This window comes from Gossypium arboreum, chromosome 4, assembly GCF_025698485.1.
Source record: "Gossypium arboreum isolate Shixiya-1 chromosome 4, ASM2569848v2, whole genome shotgun sequence".
Taxonomy (NCBI): Eukaryota; Viridiplantae; Streptophyta; class Magnoliopsida; order Malvales; family Malvaceae; genus Gossypium; species Gossypium arboreum.
In genome coordinates, this window is record NC_069073.1 from 111,844,453 (window position 1) to 111,870,947 (window position 26,495).

A 26,495-nucleotide genomic window follows, 5' to 3' on the forward strand; every position below is an offset into this window, starting at 1 on the left:
GGGCTAGTTAAATCAAGTTCCCAAAATCTCAAAAACATAAAAATTACAAGAAACAGACTAAAAATGGCTTACCAATTTTGAAGAACAAAACTCTGAAGTTGGGGAGGGGGGTTTCTTCTTCCTTTAGAACTAGTTTGGGTGAAAAAGATGATAGGCATAGGTTTTATTTTCTTTATAATTTCCTTTTATACTTTAATTAAAACTAAATAAACCTTAATTAATCTTAATCTATTCATCATTAAACTAAAACTAAGTAGATGATGGCATCATCATCCACCATTCACAACTCAAAATGGATCTAATTATTCAACTGGTCCTTAACTTAAATAAAAATCCATAGTGATTGAACTTTTACCACTTATATGATTTAGTCGTTATATCTTAATTAACTATCTAATTGAAAAAATTAAAGGAACAAACTTTAATTAAACTTTATACTAACCTCATAAATATTAATAATAATATTTACGGCTCACTCGTCGGAAATGAGATTTCGAAACCACTATTTTTTACACTATTGGAAAACGGATTGTTACAGAGTCAGTCCACTATAGTACTATAACTTAACTCTCTATTATTATATGCCATTACGAAAGTCATTCAATACGTGCTCGTCCAATGACCTTATCATAAGTGAGTTACCTTTATAGGATATCTTTAATCTCTTTGGGATAAAATTCGTTCGCCCAATTTGATCTTATTTTATCTCATGGTTTCGATTATATCTTCCGATATGACTAAGTTAATTACTAACATATAGTAATTAAATCATTCGTTTTATAACAAATGACTCGTAATCATGTTCCTTTTTCAATAATCATGTAATTCCAATGAGATGATATCATATATCTTTGTAGGGCTATGATTCCACTATTGCGGAATGATGCTACATCATGTAAAAGTCGTATACCCAACATAGCTTTAAGTTCCTTATCTATTTAAACTCAGGCTTTTAATACATCAAAGTATACGAGTCACACATACATAGTCAATCATCCACTCAGGAGTAATGTATACCACATTATGAATATCACAAGTGAATAAAGTAAGCCTGAGCAAAAAAATCGACCAAGCCAAGAAACCTAGTCGAACCAATAATTCAGTTAAGGTTTTTTATAGTTCAGTTTGGTTTCGATTAGATGATATCATTGAACCACATCAATTTAATTCAATTTTGATTTATTGTATTGGACATCGAAAAGTCCCCCAAAAACCGTTTAGAATTCCACAAAAAAAAGAGCCAAATATATAAACACCTTTAAAGCCCAAAACAAAACCCATTGCTTCTAAATTCTAAATATAGCTTTTATTATATTTTTACATATTCTATAAATAAAATAAAATATAAAATACAAATTCTAAATCTAATTTTAGTTTCAATCTCTCACTAATTCATTGCTTATTTATTATTGTTGTTAAAACTTCAAAGAATCCAAGTGTTCATATGTTTTTGCTTACTATGTACAATGTTCTTTTTCTATTATTATTAGTGTTAAAACTCATAAAATTTTGGTTATCATTATTAACATTTCCAACTTGGGTTTTTTTTTTTTTTTTTGTAATTACACCTTAAGAGTTGAAAAATATAAAGAATTTAACATTTAATTATGTCCAATGAAGATTGAAGGTGGTTAAATCAAAATTTAATTAGACTTTTAATAAACATTTATAATTATAGATTTTACAAATTATTTTTAGATAAATATATTAATTTAGATTTTAAGTATGATTGAAAAAATTAAATTGTAAAATAGTGTCTAAGAAACATAAAACAAAGATAATATTATCTAATAAAAGTTGAAAAGTCCAAACTCAAAGACAATTTTGTCTAAATAAAGTCCAAAAGCTCCAAACCCACAAACAATATGGAAACCCAAAACCTGAATTGAACCAATTTAGTACGGTTTGGTAACCATTGGTTTCTTATGTCCATTGGTTCAGTTTTAGTTTGAAAAATAGAAAATCAAATACCTTGGCTCGGTTAAAAGAAAACAAACGGAATCAATCTGATATCACCTCTAAAATAAATCCATAAATAGATCTAAGATAAATTCAACTTAGGTCTAAGTATTGTCAGTCCAGACAATCACATTTATGCCTCTATCTTCTAAGTGTCATCCGCTCTGATACCTAAGATAAGATATCTCCCAAATTGGACTTGATAGACGATATAATAGTCTTTCAATTAATTTGCTTAATTTTGATTAGACTATGAACTGTTTAGATTATCAACTAATATAAGTTTTCTTTTTGCATTATGATTTGACCACATAATGCAACCTAGTATTAGTTAAACATTAGATAATCAATGAGCCAATATTTACTTATATTTTGTTTTGCATGTGAAAACTGTTGAAAACAAATACAAATGATATTAACGAGTAATAGAAATTTTTTAAAACCAATCTATTTGAAAAATTACAAGTATGAAATGATAAATACAGTATACTTAAGGCATTAAATCCTAATAGTTAAAGGCCTCTATTTCTTACTCTAATAGGCTTAGGGACCCTAAAAACCTATGCTCATTTTAGATAGTATGAATAGGCCACTTATCTAGCTTGAAAGAAGTTGAATGGCCACAAAACCATATTTTCACTACCTCTTATCAATAAAAAAGTTGTTCAAAAGTTTAAGAGAAAGATGGTAGAGATAATAAGAAACTCCAAAGCCCTATTTCTCTTAATAAAATAAAATGCTAAAAAAAGACCTACGATGAGGGGAATGTTCAAGAGTTCGCAAAGCGTAATAATACTCATGATAATAATGCAAGAATTAGGTTGGAACTAGCTAATGGTGATGCTTATGATCTTGAGAAGTTTAACTATAAAAGAATGCAAAAAAAACCTAAAGTCAAACTTCAAGCAATCTACGCGAACAAAAAAGATCAGCCTTATGAGGATGCTAAGATACCATCTCATTGTAAGTAGGTTTTTAGAGGATTAATTAGTGGGAAACTTGAAAACTTGACAAATGTAGGGAATCAATGGGGGTGTAGCATATCAAATCTAGTTCCCCCAAACCATACCTGTTAGTTTACTTCACTTCCCCCAAAGCATTCTTATTAGTTTACTTCACTTCCCCCAAAGAATGCCTATTAGTTTACTTTACTATTTGCTAACTTAAGAAAAGAGAGACAATCTACATTCAAACTAGAGAAACCTTGATCAAACGATGTTTCCGCAATAGAGTATGACCCTAAAGGAATCATGACATAAAGTGAGCGTCCTTCAAGGCCTGTCACATTCCCTACAACTAACTTTAGATTTGATGAGATGTTGTGAGTGAAATGAACGGAGTTAGTGGAAGGGTCATATCAAGTGATGTCGCTGAAGCCATGATGATCAATTCCTTGTGGTGGTGACAACCTCTTTACAACTACTCCTATTGCCATCATCTACTTATCTCTTCACCTCTACCCTCTCCTTTTCTTGTTTCCTCCCTTTGCCCCTCCCCCTCCCCCTCCCCCTCCCCCATATAAACCTTCAACCTTTCCCTTTTTTTATTCTTTCTCGAGTTGTCAATTAGTCTATGTTAACATTTGTGTCACTTTTTATTTATCTTTTTTGTTAGTTCACACTATTTTTAAGTTTGAGAGACACTTTTTTCAGAATAATAAATCTCTCTCTCTAACCTATTATGATTTGAGTACTCTCAAATTCACATTAACTTAGTTTGTCTATGCTTAACTTATGATAAGAATGCTTAACTTTATGACATTTGGGTTCTTACAAATGTTTTCCTTGGACACTATAGTCTTGAGTGGAGCATATTTCTATTATAATTTGAGTTACGATTAGATGAGAATATCAATTTCTTTGATGTCTTTTACATATAAAAGATAATTTCTATTTGGAAAAAGAAATCATTATTAAATTATTGTTTTGTGGTAAAGCTTGGCAGATCATTTCTATTTGGGCAAAAGAAGATCAACATTAAATTATTCTTACAAAGACGCAGAAACATTGCATTACAGCGCTCTCTCTTTCTCTCTCATATGTTCCAAAATGGTCCAACATAGACCCACCACGTGCGTAACGTACTGCTCCCGAAATCATCGCCATCACATGTGAAGCAAATTTACCGCGTTACGCCCCATGTGTGCTTCTTTGATCTTTCTTTATTCAATGGCCGCCGCCGACTCTCATGAGATCCAGCTTCGCACCACTTACTAACATCCCTCTCTACTGTATTCCTCTGTTAGTAGTAAAATTTCGCCATTTTTAAAGTCACAGAAAAGAAAAACATATTTGGGCTATAAAAATCTCATCTTTCTTTGTTCACTCCCTCTTTTCTCTTCCTTTGTTTTGAGCAGCTAAAAATATTCCTAGTGTAGGACGGGAATGGATTTGTTCCTAAACGCCAAATCGGTGCGTCTACGCAGCCACCACGACAAGTATCTGGTCGCGGATGAAGACGAAGAATCCGTCACTCAAGACCGAAATGGATCCTCCAAGGCCGCTCGATGGACCGTCGAGTTCGTGCCTGGATCTCAAACCATTATCCGTCTAAAAAGCTCTTACAACAGGTATCTTACTGCTTCCAACCAGCCCTTTTTACTTGGGATGACGGGTCGAAAAGTGATTCAGACACTGCCTAGGAGGCTCGACTCGTCAGTCGAGTGGGAACCCATTAGAGAAGGGTGTGAAGTCAAGCTCAAGACTCGGTACGGGAACTTTTTGAGAGCTAATGGAGGGTTACCACCTTGGAGGAACTCGGTGACTCACGATATTCCTCATAGGACCGCTACTCAGGATTGGGTGTTGTGGGATGTGGATATTGTGGAGATTCAAGAGAAGCCCTCAGCGAATATTCAACACCCTCCTCCCATTCCTCACTCAGATTCATTGGACTTTGATTCACCTTCTTCAATTTCAGGCAAATCTGCCCACTTTTCAAGACAAGAGGTTTGAAGATCTCAACTTTAAAAAAAGAATCTAACTCTTGGATCATTTGGGTTGTTTTTAATGGTTTGATTCAATTTACATTTTTTTTATTTGTAGTCAAGTGATTCTTATGTGGGTTCCCCACCAAAATCCGAAGGAAGGACAATATACTTCCATGTTGCAGATGACAGTGGGGAGGTTGATGATGAGGCAATTGAAGGGTACTCTTTTAGTTTCAAGGGTAATGGTGTGGATGAACTGGCTCATAAATTAAAAGAAGAGTCTGGCCTTGAGGATGTTGTGGTGTGTACTCGGAGTCCTTTGAATGGGAAGCTCTTTCCTCTTCGCTTGCAACTTCCTCCCAACAATGCTGATATGCATGTTGTGTTAGTTCCATCAGCATCAAAAGGTTAGACGTCTCTTTCAGCTGCTCTGGTTTTTATATTCATCCTAATTGCATATGCATTCCTTTGGTTATTTCTTTTTCTGTTCATATAGCATTTGTGTTCTATTTGGTGATTGCAACTTGCAACGTCAAGAATTTGCAAATGTGATTTTTTTGTGTAGATCCAAATGCAACATCTTCTCAATCGTGTCACCAAATATATGATGTAGCATTAAGAGTTGAGGTTTTATAATCAGTACTCGAAACATTTCTAGCTCAAAATGAACTGCCTTTTCATTCTTGTCGTAAGCACACATTATCTGAAGTGATTTTTCATGTAAATGGAATTGTTGGACGTTGGACCTTTGCTAGTTTAAAATTTTGTTTTGGGGGTTTAATTTATGTACCTAGGATTCTTGATCTTGAGTTTTTGGTAGCTTGCCAAATTCGTAGTCGGCGTTGTTATCTTTGTGATTGATTTTATTGCTCATATACAATTAACCCTACTAAATGGAGGGTATTTTAATGCTATACGGCTAGTTTTTGAGAACAACATTTTGTGGGAGAATTAGCCCATATGATGTGCCATTAGGCATGCTAAACTGAGTTAATCTACTGCATAAACTAAACTCTGGTTTTGTCACCAGTATGATGTTGCACTAGTCTACTAAATAGAAAGTTAATATACTTCAAAAACTAAAATGAGTTGTTTCATCCTTTGGACAATTTTGTTTTTGGAAATTATTGTATGAAAGCCAATTATATAAACTTGTCATGATAAACCTAAATTTTGATCGGAATTAGCTCAATTGTATATAACCCTTGATGCAAGGGTCTGATATGAACATGCTTAACAGTTTTATTAATGAGCACTGTATCTCATTAGGTAAATATATCAAGTACCCCTATACCATTTTATTTATGGTTAAGTCTTTCGGTTTTGTTTCACATTACATGGTTTCTAATGATCTATGCGACTTATCTTTTGGTACATTTTTTTTCCAGTGGCAAGAGACTTTGTAAAACTAGGAATAAATCCATGAGCTACATTGAGGGAATGTCATAGGTGTTTCAGAATCAACATGCTTTGTACATCCTACTCAGACTCTTCAAATATAAGCTAGAAGTTTTCATCGAGTCTCCTAAATCCCACTGCGGTTTTTCTAACGATAAGTTGGGTAAAGTTAGTATCGAGTAATGTTCCTGCCATGAAAGAAGGTAATCATTTCAAGCTTTTCGAATTCAAGCTATAGATGATCTGATTGCTTCTGTTCTAACTTCTCGCAGTTTTTAATTTTGCTCCCTTATGGTCTTGTAGAGTTATTTTTGTTACAATTTGTTGCACGCTTCTTGAATTGAATTATTGAGGATGTTTTCAACTCCTTCTCTGTGAACTTGAAATAATTATGTTGTTATTGCCATCTGGAACATAAAACTTGTACAGCAGACTGCAGAAATCAAGTGGCCTCAAGCATTGTAAGAATGGCATCATCCATATGAAAACTTAATGTTGCCACAAATAATAAAAGGTGACAGATTTCATTGACATGTGCATTATGTAATTTACTTGTTACTAGCTATACACTTGGAACAATTATCACCAATAATCCGAGCATGAGCAGAAGCCATCTTTAAAGTGATGAAATCTGGCACGATCTCGTACTATAATCTCGACATTGAAAACTCTGGAGATCAGTTTCGTTACCTCATGACAGTCATTGCATACCCTAAGGTTTTTAAAAATACGTATTGGCATACCTGGTTGCAACTTCAAAAGCCCCAAAGCAATGGCTAGTCTTTCACTGTGCAGCTTAAGGGAATGTTGTTTAGTTTCATTAAGTTCGTCGATCATAGGTGCTTGTGAATAGTCAGGTGAATAACCAACCGATTCTACTTTTTCATCAATCACCTTTAGCATCTGGTATATTTCTTTAGTTTGAGGATGAGACGTATCTCCTGCAAAGAGTTCATGAGCAACACCATTGATCTCGATCGAGCTGCATCCAGGCTCTTTCTTTATGCCTTTATCGGTCATTAATTTCCTTACCAATCCAACATCATCCCACCTACTAGCTGATGCATATACTCTTGATAACAGCACATAAACACCACTGCCAATGTCTCCTTCCGATTCAACGACTTGCCTGGCCAACTCTTCACTTAGCTCAACACTTGTATTCTTCTTAGAACAAGCATCAAGAAGGCTTCTCCAGATGACTGCATCAGGTCTCATAGGCATCGTTGATACAAGGTCAAGTGCTTCATCAATAAACCCTGCACGGGCTAGAAGATCAACCAAACACCCATAGTGCTCTAATGCAGGTTTAATCTTGTAATCAATAACCATCATGTCAAAATACAGACGACCTTCAGAAACCATGCCTTTATGATTACAAGCACTCAAAACGCCAGTGAACGTAATGGAATTTGGTCTGAAACGCTCTGTCCTAATCATTTTATCAAAACATCTAATTGCTGCCTCAGCTCGACCATGCATTGCAAATCCTCGGATCATATGATTCCATGAAGTTAAATCACGTTTTGGCATCCTCTTAAAAACCTGGTGAGCTAATTCTAAAGACCCACATTTGCAATACATATCCACCAAAGAATTGTTGATGAAAACATCAATGGACAAATTAAAATCACACTTCTTCAACAAATAAGCGTGAACCCACGCACCCAAAGAGAAAGCCCCAAGACCAGCACAAGCAGTTAGAATACTTTGCAGTGTATACCCATCAGGATCGAACGTATTCCGCATTTCCCTGAACAGATTTAGAGCACTATTGAACTTACCAAACTGAACAAAACCTTCAAGCAACACATTCCAGGAAACCAAGCTTCTTTCAGGCATTTTAACAAACACTTTTTCAGCCAAGTCCAGAAACCCGCAACTTGCATAGAAATGAATCAAACTGTTATTTACATAAACATCGGAACCGAACCCATGTTTCAAAGCATGGGCATGAACTTGTATCCCTTCAGATACATCTAACAAGTAAGCACAACCTTTCAAAACAAATGGAAAAGTATGCTTATCAGGAGAAACCAGAGCTTGCTCTAGCATCTCGAAATAAAGCCTCATGGCTTGTTCTTTGTTGTTAACATCATTGGCACAGGCTCTTATAAGTGTGTTCCACATGAAGGAATTGGGGTTTTGAATTTGATTGAAAAGTTGAAGTGCGTAGTTTAAGTCAAGGAAGGAAGAGAAATGAAGAAGCTGAGAGTATAAAAAGAAGGTTTTTGGATGGTACGGTGAAGTGGAACGAAGGGTCAGGGCGTGGATTTGTTTGAGCTGAGAGATGTGGGTACATTGTTTCAAAGAATTGAGGATGCGACTGTGGGGGTCAAATGAAGGAGGGTTCGGGATGTTGATGGCTTTAGATGGAAGAAGCAGAGGAGGTGGACGTGGCGCTGTTGCAAGCGCCATATTTTGTCGTAAGAGTAGGTAGTTCAGTTCCAACTCGGAATTAAGAGCGGATGCTTTGAGTGGCTTTCTAATGGATGACAGGTTTCCGGGAACCCCCCAAAACAAAAACGAATCTTGATATTTCAGTGGTTGGGCTTGTTAGGCCAGATATGTAGTAATGGTGGATGAAAAGTGCCAAGTTGAAGGCCTAAGTTGAAAAACAAAATTCAAGAGTGTATCAACAATTGCAAACTTTAGGGTTTAATTTGAAAAAAAAAAAGTTGAGGTCGAATGTAAAAATAATTGTTAAATTCAAGCTCAAAAAGTGATTTGATCTTAAGATAAATTATATTGATTGATCATCTGAATCACCCATCTATTAATTAGTAATGGAAAAATTATGTGTCCCATTCTTAGTTAAATAAGACAATTTCAATTCATCTATATATAACATGGTAGGTTTGTTCGAGAACTGAGTTAGTTGCCCAATCTTGATGGTTCACTCAAACTTGAAGGGTTTAAAAAAAATATTAAGCTTGAAAAATGGGTTTGAGTAAAAAATTAAGTTTATTTTAAGTATTGGATAAGTTTAGACTCTAATATTCAACGCTCAAGCCTAACCCTACTCGACCCACTTTCAAGTTTATAATATATTATTATTTTCTTTTCTCTTATGTATTATGTGATTTATCATATATAAAAATAAATATACTATAATGTAAATATTAAAAAATATGGTAAATTGTTTTTTTAAATAATAAAATATTTATCTTAGTAAAGGCTGAGATCGTAAGTCCTTGGGTACCCAAATTCTAGACTTTTAACAACATGAAGTATATGTTTCCACCCCAGCATTTGAGGATCTAATGACAGAGTTGGTCGCATTGAAGCAAACAGGGCCTGTTGAACAATTCAATGAAGAATTTGCAAGTGTACTCAACCAGCTTTCCCTTTCTAATTCATATACCTTAAGCATTTTTCTTAGTACTTTAAGTTGCTTAAGCCAAAGAACTTAATTGATGCCCTTCACATGGCTAGGCAAGCAAAACCTGAAGTCCACACTAACTAGAAATGAAACTACACTACTTTGCATAAATCTGCTAGTAACTATCATGAATACTAACTCTAAATCACATTATAATCCTAGTCAGTTCTTTCAGAGTATAGCCAATCCTAAAACTAATTACTCTCCAAATCAGTCTTCTCAGAGTACAACTAAATTTTTTGGTTTTAATCATTCTCAAACTGTTACCAAACCTACCTTTACCAATGTTCCCATACCTAATACCAAATTTCCTAGCCTTACTAAAATTGAGGATCAAAAAATATGGTTATGCTTTTGTTTTAGGGTTCAATGCAGTTACGAATATACATGTACTAGATCCCAACTCTATTATATTTTGTTAAAAGAGAGGATAGGGAGAATGAGTCCGAGTCATTTGTAGATTGTTCAGATGATCTTGAACCTTGATGTCTGGGATGGTGGTACATGAAATAATTTGAGTCTGAGTACTTTGAGTTTGCTTGTTTGAAAATAATGTCAAACAATGATAGCCATAGTTAAAGGGGGGTTGAAGTTTTACTAGGGATTGAGTAAAGAATTCCTTAGCAATGTCAAAGAGGTTCACTTCTCTACTAATTTTTTGGTGTTACCTTTAAAGGGATGTGGTATTGTATTAAAGGTTCAATGGTTAGTGAAATTGGGACCCAGCGTGGGATTTTATTGCTCTCGTAATAAAATTTCAATTACACTATAGTCAGTGGAGTCAATTGAGCGGTATATAATTTAGTGCAATTAATTTGATGAAAGCTAGGTTGTGTTCGAAAATATTACAACTTATGACTATAAAGATAGAGTTATATCGTTTCTCTTATTTAATAACTATCCGCACACAATCAAAGGTTAAGGAGAATTTAACGAGGAAAAAAGGGTTGCTAGAGTTGTTGGTAGAATTTGAGGATATTTTTGCTAATTCTAGAGAGTTTCCACTTAAGAGAATCCTAGACCATAGGATTCCATTGAAGAATGAAAGTCTTGCTGTCAAAATAAAGTCATATAGATATCTTACTATCCAAAAGATTAAGGGCTAATTTAGTATTACTTTTGAAAAGTGTAGTGGAAAAACGTTTTTGAGAAGTTTGATTTAAAATTTAAGTGTTTAGTATTGCTGTCGACAAGTACTTTTAAGAAAAAAAAATGTCAATTTTAGACATGATAATATAAAGTAATAAATATACATTTAAATAATATTCAAATTAGTTAATATTATGATAATTTAGCAAGAATACAAAAAATAATTTATTATAACTTATTATTAATATTTTAATATATAATATTAATTTTAAATATTTCTAATTAATTAATATTAATTATTTATTAAATTTAATTAGAATATATAAACTTATTTTAAATATTTAAATATAATTATTAAACATTTGTAATTAAATATTAACATAGTTGTATTATTTAAAAAATAATTTTTTAATTTTTAAATTAATGATTTTAACACATTTTTATTATTTTATTTTAAAATATAATTTGAATATATAACCCATATTAGTTATTAAAATAACATAAAAAAACAAAAACCTAACAAATTAAAATATTACATGTATTTGGTTAAAGTTTCAAAAGGGATAATATTTATATATCAAATATAAATACTAAAAATTTTATATTAGCATTTACAATTCAAAGTAAAGTAATTAAACTAGAAGCTATATCATTTCTAGTTAATTCCATTTCAAAACCACTTGAATTGTTTGATTCACCATCATCATCATTATCACTTTCTCCATCATGCACATTTTCTAAATCAATAATATTCTCATATGCCCTGTTAATATTTTCATATTCCATAAAAACTACATCATTTCGACCAACATATTTTCAAATAGGTTTGTGTATCACCATTGTAGTAACAACGATCATCGTTTGCTTTTTAAAACTATAACTTGACCTTTCTGTCATAAAAAATGTCTTACAGAAATGAAATGCCAGCGTTTTAAGAATTTACATGACTTATCACTTGAAGAACATAGAGATGCATAACGTTTCCAGCTATTTGTTAGAACAGGAAAATATCTTCCAGAATTTGTTGAAAAATCAGTGAAATGAAAATAGTTAGTGGATTTCACAACTCACATGGAGTCAAATTTTTGAATGAGTTCATATTATTCCCTAAAGATTTTATGAAGGCATGTTTAAGAACACCAAGCTTTCTTAACATTTAAACAATTATTATAATCTCTAATAAGTTACTAACATCAATGTAGCAACAACTAAACAACATTATAATTGCAAATAACAACTGCTCAATTTTGAAATATAATTGATTCTTCATCTTAAAACAAAAGACCAGAAAAACTTCAATCAACTTCAGCGCAAGTCACTCTCTTTACAAAACACATGCCTAGTATATGTTCCTAAATCCACCTGCAAGCAGTACAATAGCATTTTAGAAACCTCATGTGTAGTACACCCAACTTTTTGAAAAATAACATTACTATTTTGTTCGTCAAAAAAACCTACGGCCAAATGAATGAACTAGAGATTATACCCAAAAAAACATTCATCGCTAAAACAGATACCATCATTTTAATAGTTAGTGATAGTCTTACTGCTAAACTTGCAAGTTACTTAGAATTTCTTTTCTAACTAAGCTGAATATCGACATATAAGACAACCCAATGTAACACAAAATGATATTTTCACCAAAAAGGAATGTTAACTAACCTCATAAGCATTTATATCCGAGAAAAAAACCTACAAAAGTACAGGAATTCTTTTAGATTGTATTAGAAGAATAATTACATACGAAAATGACAGCATTTTGATAGGCATCACTTAGCATGAGATTGCTCAAAAAATTCCAAAATTTGTTTACCTTATTTCTAGGCTCCACTTTTCCTACTTCGGCACCGACCGAAACTAACTGAAGTTGAAATCATAAAATGAACTAAGATATCTCAAGCATTCATTTGAAAAGGGGAAAAAGGTGTTTAATAGATTGTCATCGTACCTCCCCATCAGGTACCTCTCAAACTTGACAGCTGATTTGGGCAACAAAACTCCACCAGCTGATTTCTGTGGTATAAAAATTGCAATTCATTGTCTCAACAATTGACAACAATAGGGGGACAAAACAGAAGAAATTCATCACATGAGACTGGCACAAAGTAGATAATCTCTCAAAGGGAGCCTAATGAGTTACAAGTTTATACACCACAGCCTAGAAATGTGCATTCATCCACCAATAGGTCATAATGTAAATATACTTCTATGCTTAAAGTGTTTCACTGAGTTAATGTCCTGAGTTAACAAGATATAAACTTACTTCATGAAGCTACTTAACAATCTAAATATAAAGTAGTGAAACCAACATCAATTAAAAATAGCAAACTTATGAAACTCAATCATCATATAAACATAGAGAACAGAGAATGGAAATGAAAAACAATAAATATAAAAGAATAAAAATAAAAACCCTTCAACATCATCATTATCCTTTGAAGGTAAAAGTTTTGTCACAAGAAAAGCCACAAAAAAAATAATGATCCCCATCTCGTTTAAAAAAATCAAACAATCAATTGTTATAAGATTTTTTTTCTTGTTTCATCATAAGAGATTGAAATATCAATATCAAGAACTAAAAAACCTGATTCTTTCGCAAGCCAAAAAAGTCGCAGAAAACAACTACACTAAGCATAAGGAACAACTTGAAATGGGAAAAAAACAAAAAAATTAAATAGAGAGTTAAAATGAGAAGATAAGATTAGGGGAGTAGAAAGAAAAAAAGAGAGAGAGAGAGCAGCAATAATCTTGAAGAAAATGGAAGAATTGAGGAAAATAAAAGAGAAGACAACCAAAGAAAAAAAAGAATTGAAAGAGAAAAGGAAGAAAAAATTGGGATTCTACCGTGTGTTTTGAGAGAAGACTAATGGAGGATAAAAATGTAATAACCAGCTAAAAGCACTTTTAGCTTAGGAAAAGCTAAAAAATTCCATATGAAGAAAAACACTTTTTTTAAGTTAAAATTCTCACTCAACCAGTGTTTGTTTAGCAATGCTTTGGAGTGAAAAGTGCTTTTTGAGGAAAAACTCCTTCTTAAAACTTAAAAGCACAATTGGACGGGCTCTGGGCCCTAAGTTAGAAAAGATGATGCAATAGATGTTGGTTGCTAGTATCATTAGAATTTAAAAATAGTAGTAGCTCCTTTTCCTCACCAATTATGACGGTGAATAAGAAAGGTGGGTCTTAGAGATTATGTGTAGATTATAGACAACTAAGTCAACTAACTTAAAACGAAGTTCTCATCCCGATTATTGAAGAGCTAAAAGATGTTTTTTTTTTTTCTTCTTTTCTAAGTTAGACTTGAGGGATGATTATCATCAAATTAAGATGTGAAAGCCTGATATTCTCAAGACAACCTTTAAGACACATGAGGGGCATTATGAGTTTTTCATGATGCCTTTTGGTCTCATTAATGCTCTTTCTACTTTAAGGATTGATGAATGTGGTATTAAAGCCATTACTTAGGAAGAGTATCAAGGTATTTTTTTTATGATATTTTGGTGTTTTCTTAGGATTAAGACACATACTTGAAGCATTTAAGATAATTCGAGATCATCAGTTGTTTGCTAAGAAAAGTAGATGTCAATTTGGGACAAAGGAGATTTGAGTATTTAGGACATTCCATTTCTTAAGGAGGGGTTCCAATGGACAGGAGTAAAGTAGAAAGTGCCTATTGGCCTATTCCTAAGTTTGTTAAAGAACTTTGAGGATTTTTTAGACTGCCGGGTTATCGAAGAAGGTTTGTTAAGGGTTATGAGAGCATTGCTAAGCCCTTAACTAAGCTGTTAAAAAAATCCGAACGGCAATGGAGTGATAAGCCAAGCTCAGGCCATTTATGAAAAGATGTTAGCTGTGTCATTAGTAATTAAGGAATGGAATTGATATTTGGCGAGGAGACACTTAAAATCAAGATAGACCATACAAAGTTCGAAGCTTTTAGTTAGCAACCAGGCCACTACATCTTTTCAACAGTTATGGGTCACTAGAATGTTGGGGTATGATTATGAAGTGATCTATAGAAAAGGTACTACTATTACTGTGGCATATATGTTGCATAAAAACCTTAAATTCAGTAAACCACAATTGATGCAGATATCATTAGTGTCGCTGATTTGCTGTCTAGAATTAACTTGTCTTGGCAGTAGGATGCAAAGATCCATAAGATTGTGGTTGAGTTGAATGGGAATTTATATCCTAAATATTCTTAGGATGGCAGACTTTTGAAGGGGAATGGAAAGGTTGTGGTTGGGAATGATCTGAGTTGAAATGGGAATCATTTTTCATAACAAATCCACTGGGGTAATTTTGGGGTGGCAATAAAAAGTTGTGAAGAATTGAGTTTGTGACTGGCCAAAAGAACAAACCTGAAACACAAGCATTTGACATCTAAACAGCTAAAAGACCACCTATTGACGAATCTATAAGAACAGGCATTTCATCATCCCTCTGGAGACTCTTCACATAATATTATTGAACTAAACTACAAAAAAGTTATATGGGGTGTTTCGGATAATTAGATATCAACATCAACCCACATTCAGAATATGTTTCATGCAAAAAGAACAAAAAAAGTACATTTCTATCACTGATCTGGAAAAATGGACCTGGAGGACACGGTGTAATGTGGTCATGAGGCCACACCAACATCAGCAGAGGGGTTCCCGTCATGATTGTTGTAAGCATGGCCACCACCTCCTCTACCACCTCTGCCTCTATTGTTATAATGGTTCCTAGAATAATGATTGGCAGGCTGATCATAATATTGGTTGTGCCCATTCTGGTAGGTTACACCTCCCCTTCCACTGCTTCGACCTCCACGACCAACAAAATAACCCCTACGGCCACCTCTTTGGTTCTGATGTGGTCTTCGAGGCACATACAGTTGTTCCTTGGATTCTCCATTATCAACCTGTAGCTTGCCATGTTCTTCTTCTTGAACTGTAATATCCTCTTCCTGATTTTCTTTCTCCAAATTATCCTGGAGAGCAGGATCCTGTAACAATATTTTAAAACAAATCAAGTAAATAGAATCCTAAAGGAACAAATATAGTGTTAAAACTAACTGAACGCACCTTCCGGAGTTCCTCCGTAGTACTAAATTGATTGTCACCAGTTTCAGTTTCTTGATAATTTGATGCGTCTTCTGCCTGCATAAAATAAGAGAATAACTTGAAAGAAAAATACCAATTGGATAATAAAACTAATAGGTGAAAAGTTCCTAATGAAATTTAAACATTTATGTTAATGCCAAGACAAATAACTTGTACTGTAGCAATAGAATTCCCACTTACCTAAAAAAAAGTGAAGTAATCCTAAACAAGAAAACATCAAGTTCAAAAAAGGAGAACTAAGAGTCATCACATTTCATGTCATGCAATTACTACCTATGAAGTCATTCCCACTTCACAACCATATGATAATCTGTAAGCATAAAAGCACGGTCCAACAAAGCCTATTAAAACCAAGGCAGGAAGAACTACTAACTTGAGTTCTTTTATTCTCAAGACAAATTGACCAGAATCAAAGAATCATGAAATACCAAGGTACCAATCATCGAACCTCACTTCAAGATTCTCAACTACACTACATTTCTAATTTCACACAGTTTATTGGGACAATCCTCTGCACTTTTCTGCATTCCTTCTCAACAACTTGAATACCTTTGGCATTGTAGATTCAGTTGGGTTAGTATACCTTTAAGCCAAGGCATGAACTCATCCTACACAACCCAACCCATTATTCATTACCTTGTTGCATTGAAAAGAAATCATGGGATCAATTGCTTCAGCTAAATACGCTGCCTCACCAAAAGCTTTGGCCATCTATTCTTACTGAGTCAACTGCAGATTTCACAACTATAGAAGGCAAACTTGTAAACTTCTTTTTGGAAAAAAAAAAAAAAAATCTAAAACAAACTTGTCCTTTTCCAGATTTGTCTTATATGAAACATGCCTTCTTAGCACCGATTTTACCTCGAACTACCAAAGCACAGCATATCTCTTGGAAAACAATTCTAAGGGACAGGATGATCACTAAGCAAAAGTCATAAGTAAAAGAAATGTAAAGTATTTAAAGGGAAAATGAAAAGAATGAATTCAATCAAATATGCCATCCATTCCAACAATCAACTGAATGGAATGAATAAACTACAAGATAATAAGATTCCCACTGCTGGAGTTATACATGAAACAAATAGATATAGTTCATTATGCTTTATGGTCAAGCACTCAAGCTCCACACACAAAGAGGAATATAGTAGTACGTACAAAGAGACAATATGAATGAGCAAGAAATCCTATTGCCAAAACTTGGAGTTTGAAACATATTCAACTTGAAATTTATAAAAGAGCCAACCTTTGGATGACTTGGACATAGCACAGCCACCAATAACTTAGGTGAACCCAGCATCAATGATATTTCATAGCTACTACAAATCCTTAAATATACCACAATTAACAGTTTTGGAGAAAAATGGGCCAGTTGGTCCCAACGGCTTTTTGCTAGAGATTGAGAAACAATTTTCAAATGCAACACATATATGGTGTAAAACAACAAGGTACAAAGGGGAGTTAGGGCAACCCCTGTCAATGAAAATGGGCCATAGAAACAGCCAATGGGAAACTAACAAGATAAAACTGATCCTCAAAGGCACATGTAGCCAAAGTTCAGAGATCAATTCAGGATTGAATAATCCCCGAGTAGAAAACCCTTCTTATCATCCCAGCCTTGGAGCGTAAGCTTTTAACTGCACTTTTTAGGACTAGTTCTGAATCAAATTTGAAATAAGGAAGTAGAACATTGTAACTCTATTAATATGTGTACTACTTCTGTGCACTAATAAAAAACTATTTCATGAGATCTTTTAGCCATTCTGCCTGCAAGGTTGTTAACTACTTCAATCTTAGGTAATTTATACATTCTGTACCAACATTTTACAAATCTTGCCTCCCCAACCCCAAAACTTTCTCCTGTACCTCCATCTACAAATAATTCATGTTTAGCAGTCTTAGACTTGGTTTCATTCAACAATAAAAGAAACTTGCTTAAACAACCTCATTCCTTCCAAGAAAAAAAGGAGGACACTATACAAGGTAGATTTGCTAATACACTAGAAACATTTGTGTGTGTCTTATTCATAAGAAAAAGAAGACTAGACAGAGTTCACAATGTTGATGTCTAAAAAATCTAGCAACCAATGTGAGTTATTAATATTTTCCTCCAATTGCAAAGCATAAACGATTTATAATTTCATATAATACCAAAACAACAATGATATTAACCAACACATAAGGATCTACAGCAAGCACGATTATTCACTGTTTCAAAAATTTTATGTGCTGTTGCACATAGGGGGAAAAATTCTTTCTGAAGCAAGAAACACAGCTCCTCACTGTTTCAACATGTATTTGCTATGCACATAAGTACAATATTTCTTTCTGGACATAATGGCTAAATTCAAATTTAATGAGCTCATATTTAAACAACATTTTGTGCATAAAGGAATATAGATTGAGGGTCTAATTCTATTTGCAGGCTACAGATACAGAAACAAATAAAATTGATGTTGGATAGACAATTAGAAAATCCAAAATGCTATTAAGGAAATTAAACTCTCTAATCCCGCTGCAGTAACTCTTAACTTCACAATAAACAAAAATTAACAAATAATTTAGTGGGTTGCTGGCATAATAAATTTTGTTTCTCCAACTTTCGTTTACAATTAACTTATATATAAAGAAACTCTAAGAATTCTCTGATTTTCTTTCCCCCTCTCTAGGTTATATAGCTGAAAACCAAGACCTCAATGTATTTGCATCAAACAAAACAAATTAACAATCATTTCGGTAATGATAACTGTACAGAACAAAAGGGAAACCAAAGTTTTTATACTAAAACATATATCAGAAACAAAATGCAAAAGTAAAATACACTAACCACAAAACCCCACTCCTTTTATTTTGAACTAAAACAAAGTTAATACCTTCTGCTGGTACTGCCCAACCGAGTCTTCCACCTGAACAGGCACGGAAGTGGGCACAGCGTGCACCGGAACCTGGAAAGAAGTATAAGTCCCAGCAGCAGCAGCAGCCGCCACTTCAGCAGGATCCTTTATCTCCGGCGTGGTTGTAAAATAATCCAAAGCCATAATCTTGTTAAGCCTCTCTCTCAACCCAGCATCTGCAGCAAAGAACTCTCAAATCAGAAAAGCTAGAAATTGAACAATAAGTACATAATTATAAGAGCTACGAAAATGATTAGAGCGGATGAATACATGAAACGTCGGCATTGGGGTCAACAGGCTGGTCAGAGTTAGAAAGCCAAAGCATAGCATGCTGGATACAACGGTGCAAAGCGTTCTTATGAGACAAACTGGAATCAGCCGGCCGCGAAGTCAATAGTCCACTCAGCGTCGAAATCAAATCCAAATCTTTCTCGTTAAGCAGATCGGTAGCGTCGTCGGTAACGTAATCGTAAGTCAAGCAGCAGCCTCTCTCGTGGGTCCTCGTCAACATGGTGGAGGTAAAATCACTCTGAGACTTGACATCGAACAACGACCCGAAATAGAGAAGATTGAGGAGATCCTCAATGGCATGATCGGGGACATTGGGTAGTTGTTCTTGGGGTTCAGTCTTGTCAGGTTGGGCTTGAGAGGTTGTTTCTGATGATGAAACGGTTTGACGCTGTAAGGCGAGTGAGATTTCTTCGGAGACAGCGGAAGAAAGAGGCTGGCGAAGCTTCTCGAGTTCATCGATAAGGGCAGATACGGTGGGTTTGGAACGGAGGACATCTTCTTGTTCTTTGTTCAAAGTTTTGCCTTGGGAGACCGATTCTTCCATTTGGAGAATGCGGTTGTATTTCTTGCGTAGGGCACGGAGGCGTTTGTTGATGAAGCTAAGGACGGGGCCGTCCGAAACTGTGGCTAGAGAGTCGGAGGAAATAGTTGCTGCTGCGGCGGCCGCCATTGCAGGGTTGGTGTTGTTAGCGGTGGGTGATAAGAGTTCAGAGAGAGCACCACAGGGGAGGGGAGGTAGTGACGGGGGTGGAGCGGCAGGATGGGGTACTTTTGGAAAGGAAGCAAGTTAAACGGACCTTTTTATTTGAATATATATCTTTTAAGCTTAACTATACTCCATTTTCCATTATGATATATTAAATTTATGTATATAAAATTAAATGATTTTTACTAAATATTTCAATTATTAAAATATATTATCTTAAATTGTTAAAATTTATATAAATTTTCTAAACTTTCATAAATAATATTGTTAAAAATATAAATTTTAATTTTTATAAAGATAATTCAAATTCAAATTAATATAAATTAAGATAAAAAGAAAGTAATATTTAAAATAAACTTGAATGATTTGATAATAATTTTAGGGTTACCCATAAAAAAAAGTTAGAATATATATTAAAGATTAAAAGAGAAAAATATATTTATATATTTTTCATAACCTATGATTAAAATCAATTATAGTGGAGATTATTGACATTAGAGGTGTGCATGGCGGTGCGAAGGCCTTAGAAATGTGGGAGGTTTGGGAAAAATATTGGCCCAAAAAATGGGCTTGGGCAAAAAAATAAGGCTGTTTAAAAAAAGGGCTGGCATCTGTAAGGCATTTTTTTGCCTTACGTAATTAATTCACTAAATGAAAAAAAAATTAATATTATTTTCTCCCAATTTGCTACTATTTTACTATTATATTGCTATTATTTTGTTGTTATTATTTGGATATTATATAAAACTTATTTTATTGTTAATTTTTTATTATTTTAAAGACATTTGCTAATTTTGCTATTATTTTAGAGGCATTTGCTTGTTAAATTGTATCTATTTTAGTGTTATTTAAGTATACATATTTTTAAAATTTATTTTCAATTTGTTGAAAAATATTTATTTTGATATTTTTAGTATTTTGATGGTTTATATATATATTAAAATTATATAAAATAATATAAAAATTAATATGGTATGGTCGGGTTGGCTCGGGTTTTAACATTTTTATTAGGGCCGAACTTGGGTAAAATTTTACGCCTATTTTTTGGGTTGGGCCAGGCCTGGGCCTAGCAAACGGGCCTAAATTTTTAGTTGGGTCTGACCCGGCCCGACCCAGACACACACCTCTAATTGACATGTATGTTCTTTATTATATTAATGGGTATTTAATGTTGATATATTTTTATAAGGAGATTAGATTGAAATAATATTTATTTTAAACTTTAGTCAATAAAGTCACCTGACAAATGACTTGCGTGCCAAATGACCTTTTCTTGGCCGTGCCACATTGGAACGCTTTCTTTAATTGTAACTTTAAATTGCTATAGTATATATATATTAGACCTGTTCATAGGCCGAGTTCAAAAAGTGGGAGGGTTTGGGCAAAAATATAGGCCCGAAAAATAGGCTTGGACAAATATAAGGCTCGTTTTAAAAATGGGTCAGGCCTCAGGTAAGACATTTTTGGCCCGAGCCTAGCTTGAATTTACTAAATGCCAAAAAAAAATCTGTGTAACACCCCTAACCCGTATCCGCTGCCAGAACAGGGTTTCGGAGCATTACTACCATTTGCAGATCACTTAAAAAAAATTAAAATACTTACCGATCCAATGCATCATATAAAATAAACATATTACCATTCAATCAACAATTTGGCACTTGTATAAGCATCAAACAACAACATTGTTAGTATACTTGCACATATCTCATATAAATTCAACATTGATATATCTATTTTCTCGATATGTCGCACTTGAGTTTAATAATAGTCTCAATTACATAATTTCCTTGTATCAACATATCAAAGATAATCATATATGTACATGTCATGAAACATATCATGCTCTTACTGCTTTCTTCACAAGCATATATCATTCATTTCATTATATCAATATTTTATGCTTCATCATTTCCATATATTTTATGTATATTTATTCGGTAATAGCTTATATCAAACTTAACATAAATTATATTCCATGTACTTATACTTATTTCGTTTATCCATTTTCATAATTATTTCATACAACGCTTTTGTACATATATTTCCATATGACCAGTTCTTATAAACATTTCACACAACCATTTCATATAACCATTCGTCATCTGATACATTTTACCTGAATATCAATTGTTCAACAGATGTTATAGCGTCTCCCATCCACGGTCTTATTTATCTTTGACGTGATGCCATAGTGTCTTTCAACTATGGTCTTACTCATTTTCTGTCATGTTGCCATAGTATCTTTCAACCATGGTCTTATTCTTTTCATGTCACGGTGCCATGGTATCTTTCAACCAAGGTCTTACACATCTCATATCAGGTTGCCATGGTATCTTTCAACCATAGTCTTACACATTTCATATCAGGTTGCCATGGTATCTTTCAACCATAGTCTTACACACAGGTTGCCATGGTATCTTTCAACCATGGTCTTACACATTTCATATCAGGTTGCCATGGTATCTTTCAACCATGGTCTTACACACAGGTTGCCATGGTATCTTTCAACCATGGTTTTACACATTTCATATCGAGAGTACACTCCCATGAACCTCATCCTTACGGTGGGATAACCAGTCCGAGCTAAATCTCAGTAATATAAACTTATAGAGTATTGTCGGGATTACCGGTCAAAGCTAAATCCTCGCAACGACAATTACTCTAATGAGCTTGGATCCGAATTACAGTCAAAGCTAAATTCAGACCTAATTCGGATTACCCATCCGGCTAAATCCATTTTACACATATTCTTCTGGAGGGCTATATCAGATAGGATCACCCGTCGTGCTAGATCCTTTTTACCGTCAATTCATTTTCAGAGATCCATCGAATTTTCCTTTCATTCAACCGGGATTTCTTCTCCTTTTATCAAATTTATCAATGTTTCATAAATTTTCATACAATGAACATTCAAATCATATTCACATAAATAACATACAATCTCAAGCATTTAAGAATACAATTCAAGTTACACGAACTTACCTCATTGCTTGTTTGTGTTTATAATTTCATTAATCTTATATATTTTCTTTTCCACGATCAAGTCTCGTATTTGAGTCGTCCGGATCTTTATAAATAAATTTGATCATCATTTTCATTCATTTCATATTCTAATGCATTTAATTAATGCTCTAGGCAAAATTACCATTTTGCCCCTAAACTTTTAATTAATGACGATTTCATCCTTAGGGTCAGGAAAATAAAATTCTTGCAATTTAATCCTTATTTCCAGCTATTATTCTCATATATATTGATAACAATCCATGAACTCTATAAAATATCAGAATTTTTCATAATTTCAACACTTTTCAATTTAATCCCTAAAACATGTTTTCCCCCGATCTTGAACTAAATTAATAATTTCATTCAATTTTGTAATTTAAATAATAAAATAATCCATTTCATGCAATTTGGTCATTTCTGACATGTTTACAAAATTGCCCATAAAGTTTTACTTTTATTCAATTTAGTCCCTGAGCCTAAAATATGCAAATTAGCCATGCTAGATGAATATTCATACATATTTTTCCTCCTCCTCCTCTCCATTCCACATCCTTAATGTAGGTAACACACTTGTAAGTAACATTATCCATAATTTTTATTATTTACTTTTATGAATATTCAAGCTGTCTATCTGCATCATAGTCACTAAATTATTTATATCTGGATCTATAGAACTCCAAATTAATATCCAATAATTTTCCCTGAATCTAGACTCATATATATTCTTACCATAAAAATTTAAGAATTTTGGTTTAGCCAATAAGTACAGTTTATTCTTTAAAGTTACCCCTGTTCTGCTGTCTGACAGTTCTGACCCCTCTTCACCAAAAATTAATTATCTCCTCATACAGGATTCAAATGATGTTCTTGTTTGTTTCTCTTAAAAATAGACTCATTCAGGATTTTTATAAATATAAATTTAAGCCCATAATTATTTTTATTCAATTTTTTATGATTTTTCAAAGTTAGAACAGGGGAACCCGAATTCATTCTGACCTTGTCTCACAAAATTCATTATATATCAAAATTTACAAATCCATTGCTTACAATATTTCTTCTATGAGAAACTATACTCAACAAGATTTAATTCCATATTTTTTTCATCTTCTAATTCGATTTCTAAAATTTATGGTGATTTTTCAAAGTTAGTCTACTGCTGCTGTCCAAACTGTTTTTGTGCAAGCTATTAATTACCATGTTATAACACCCTTATTTTCTTTTTCTACACCATTTCTCATCACTTTCTCTTATTTTCTCTTCACTAACATACCAAAAACATAGGACCTTATGTAAGAAAACTCTACTATAACATTATTTCCATGCTTTGTCAATAATAACAAACTTAAAAACATATTGAAATCTTGATATACTTACCTTGTTCTATTGATACTAATCTTTAACTTGATTTTCTCTCTCCTTCAGCTTCTATTTCTTGAATTCAACTTGATATTCTAACTCCCCATGCTCTCCTTAACATTTTTGTCTCTTGGTAGCTATGGAAATTCATTTGATTTTTGGGTGAAAATGGTGAATTTTTGGTAAAAGGACCAAATTGTAAAGAAAGCAAAACTTTCTTTCTTCCTCTCTTTCTCTTACGTTAGTGCATGGGAAAATATGGATGAGAATATCTCTTCTTTCTTTCTTTATATACTAATAAAATAATAATAAAATATCTTATTAAAGTATTAATAAAATAATATTTATCTAATTAAATAATTATAAAATATCAAAATATCTCTAGCATCATTATTACTTTCTAGATTTCTCTCTCTTCCAATTGACCATTTTGCCCTTCATTATTTTTTAAAATTCCATCCTTGAGTCATCATTTAATTTGGTAAAATTATAATTTAATCCCTCATAGTTCTTTATCTATTCAATTTGGTCCTAATTCATCCATTTTCCTTAGTTTCTAGATCATTCCACTCTTAAATTATTTACACTATTGGTCCTTCAAATTTTTCATATTTACACTTTAACCCCTCAAATTATGAATATTTACTCTTGTGCAACAAAACTTTTCTCACTTTTACAATTTAGTCCTTTCTTGAATTAATATATCATAATATACTTCTCAATATTGACATAACTCAAAATTTTCCTTTTGTCCCTTTATTTCCTTATTTACTATATCAAGGATAATATCTTCTTGTAAAAATTTTCGAGGTATTACAATCGCTAATTTTTTGTTATTTTAATGATATTTTCTTATTGTTTTCTCCATATTTTGCTACCATTTCACTATTATATTACTACTAGTTTGTTACTATTTTGATATTATATAAAACTTGTTTTATTGTTAATTTTTATTATTTTAGAGACATTTTCTTGTTAAGTTGCATCTATTTTAGTATTACTTAAGTATATATTTTTAAAATTTATTTTTAATTTGTTCAAAAATATTTATTTTACTATTTTTATTATTTTTATTATTATATATATTTAAAAGTTATGCAAAAAATAATATAATATAAAAAATTAATATGGCGGGCGGGTTAGGCTTGAATTTTAGCATTTTATCCTGGTCGGGCTTGAACAAATTTTTTAATTTGGGCCCGAGGTTAACAAATGGGCCTTAATTTTTGGCTTGTGCCCAACCTAAATCCGACCCACCCATGATCACCTCTAATATATATAATTTATTGTGTCACCAATTTAAATATTACTATGATTAAGTTTTTATCTTATATAAAAATATAAAAAAAACACCTTTATAATAACATAACTTATTTTGTATATAAAAAGTATTTTAATAATTCATCATTGATTAATCCATAACATTAACTCAAGAAAGGGTTTAAATATAAGTACAAATAAATTTTTTGTCCCTTTAACATTTGAACTATCCTTTTCATTTCAATTTACTTCAAACTAAAAAAAAATCAATAAAAATATGGTACGTGGTGATGTTTTTATTAGATTCAATAATTTTTGAATAAAATAAGACAAAATGATATTTTAGATATTGAAATAAAAAAATTAATACTAAAATAAGAAAAAAAAATAACTTAAAGGCCCTTTGTCACCATATTTATTTGTCATGGGTATAGAGCGCTTGGGACATAAGATTGATGAGGCAGTTCAGTGGGCGTTGGCATCCTTTTCGCTTTGTAAGAAATGAGTTCTGTATTTTCCTTTTTTCCTTTGCAAATGATTTACTGTTGATTTGTGAGGCTAGCCTTGGCAATTCATTGGTCGTCGAGGACATTCTTCAGGAATTCTATTGTTTTTTTGGGCACTGTGTGAATGCTAGGAAATCAAAAATATTTTTTGCCCTTAAGACGCATCAGTATATCGTGAGGAGATGAGTTGTCAGCTTAGTTTTCAAGTACTAAATGATAGGTGTCGAGTTCGCAAAAAATAATATTATTGTGCTTAAATAGTAAATAAATAGTAATATAGGGAGTAGGATCGATTCCACAAAAGCTGGGATATTTAAAATTATTGTTTCGATTTAATTAAGTTGCGTGTCTAGACAGCTGTTGTGCCCACAACGTCTGACGGTCTATGCAAAAATAAAAAGAGGAATTTAAATCTAATAAAAGAAAAAAAAATAGAAGTAGTTGAAATCAAAAGAACAGTGAAAATAGACAGAAACAAAATAAAATTAAATAAATCGAGGTTCGATTTTGCTCCAGTTCTGAACCGGTCCTTGATAACAAACCTTTTCTTTCAACCAATAAGTTAGTTATAGTGATCAAGGATGCCTCAAACCACCAACCCTTCCATATGTAGA

The 26,495-nt window shown here is 32.9% G+C and overlaps 3 protein-coding genes and 1 long non-coding RNA gene across 4 annotated transcripts; 1 reads left to right on the forward strand and 3 right to left on the reverse strand.

Annotated features, from left to right (window-relative positions):
* Window positions 1-3,918: 3,918 nt before the first annotated feature.
* Window positions 3,919-6,650, forward strand: LOC108460637 (uncharacterized). Its single transcript, XM_017760204.2, has 3 exons — window positions 3,919-4,907; window positions 5,004-5,295; window positions 6,277-6,650. The coding sequence occupies exons 1-3, from the start codon at window positions 4,344-4,346 to the stop codon at window positions 6,312-6,314; spliced, it is 894 nt and encodes a 297-aa protein (XP_017615693.1). The 5' UTR covers window positions 3,919-4,343; the 3' UTR covers window positions 6,315-6,650.
* Window positions 6,651-6,745: 95 nt separating this feature from the next.
* LOC108460636 (pentatricopeptide repeat-containing protein At1g59720, chloroplastic/mitochondrial) lies at window positions 6,746-8,890 on the reverse strand. The gene has a single exon (XM_017760202.2). The coding sequence runs from the start codon at window positions 8,702-8,704 to the stop codon at window positions 6,869-6,871; it is 1,836 nt and encodes a 611-aa protein (XP_017615691.1). The 5' UTR covers window positions 8,705-8,890; the 3' UTR covers window positions 6,746-6,868.
* A 3,012-nt stretch (window positions 8,891-11,902) lies between these two features.
* On the reverse strand, window positions 11,903-13,777 carry LOC108460657 (uncharacterized). Its single transcript, XR_001867623.2, has 5 exons — window positions 13,602-13,777; window positions 12,706-12,770; window positions 12,571-12,618; window positions 12,420-12,449; window positions 11,903-12,119 (listed from the first exon to the last, which is right to left on the reverse strand). It is a non-coding gene; the product is annotated as an uncharacterized LOC108460657 (long non-coding RNA).
* A 1,413-nt stretch (window positions 13,778-15,190) lies between these two features.
* Window positions 15,191-19,893, reverse strand: LOC108460656 (uncharacterized). The gene is made up of 4 exons (XM_017760233.2): window positions 19,030-19,893; window positions 18,739-18,935; window positions 15,830-15,904; window positions 15,191-15,750 (listed from the first exon to the last, which is right to left on the reverse strand). Exons 1-4 carry the CDS (start codon window positions 19,718-19,720, stop codon window positions 15,385-15,387), a joined length of 1,329 nt encoding a protein of 442 aa, XP_017615722.2. The 5' UTR covers window positions 19,721-19,893; the 3' UTR covers window positions 15,191-15,384.
* Between the last annotated feature and the right edge of the window lie 6,602 nt (window positions 19,894-26,495).

Coding starts and splice junctions, on each gene's coding strand:
- LOC108460637 (XM_017760204.2), top strand. CDS start 4,344: ATGGATTTGTTCCTAAACGCCAAATCGGTGCGTCTACGCAGCCACCAC. Junction 4,908..5,003: donor CCCACTTTTCAAGACAAGAG/GTTTGAAGATCT, acceptor TTTTATTTGTAG/TCAAGTGATTCTTATGTGGG. Junction 5,296..6,276: donor AGTTCCATCAGCATCAAAAG/GTTAGACGTCTC, acceptor TTTTTTTTCCAG/TGGCAAGAGACTTTGTAAAA.
- LOC108460636 (XM_017760202.2), bottom strand. CDS start 8,704: ATGGCGCTTGCAACAGCGCCACGTCCACCTCCTCTGCTTCTTCCATCT.
- LOC108460656 (XM_017760233.2), bottom strand. CDS start 19,720: ATGGCGGCCGCCGCAGCAGCAACTATTTCCTCCGACTCTCTAGCCACA. Junction 18,936..19,029: donor CCCCAATGCCGACGTTTCAT/GTATTCATCCGC, acceptor TCTTTGCTGCAG/ATGCTGGGTTGAGAGAGAGG. Junction 15,751..15,829: donor CTACGGAGGAACTCCGGAAG/GTGCGTTCAGTT, acceptor ATATTGTTACAG/GATCCTGCTCTCCAGGATAA.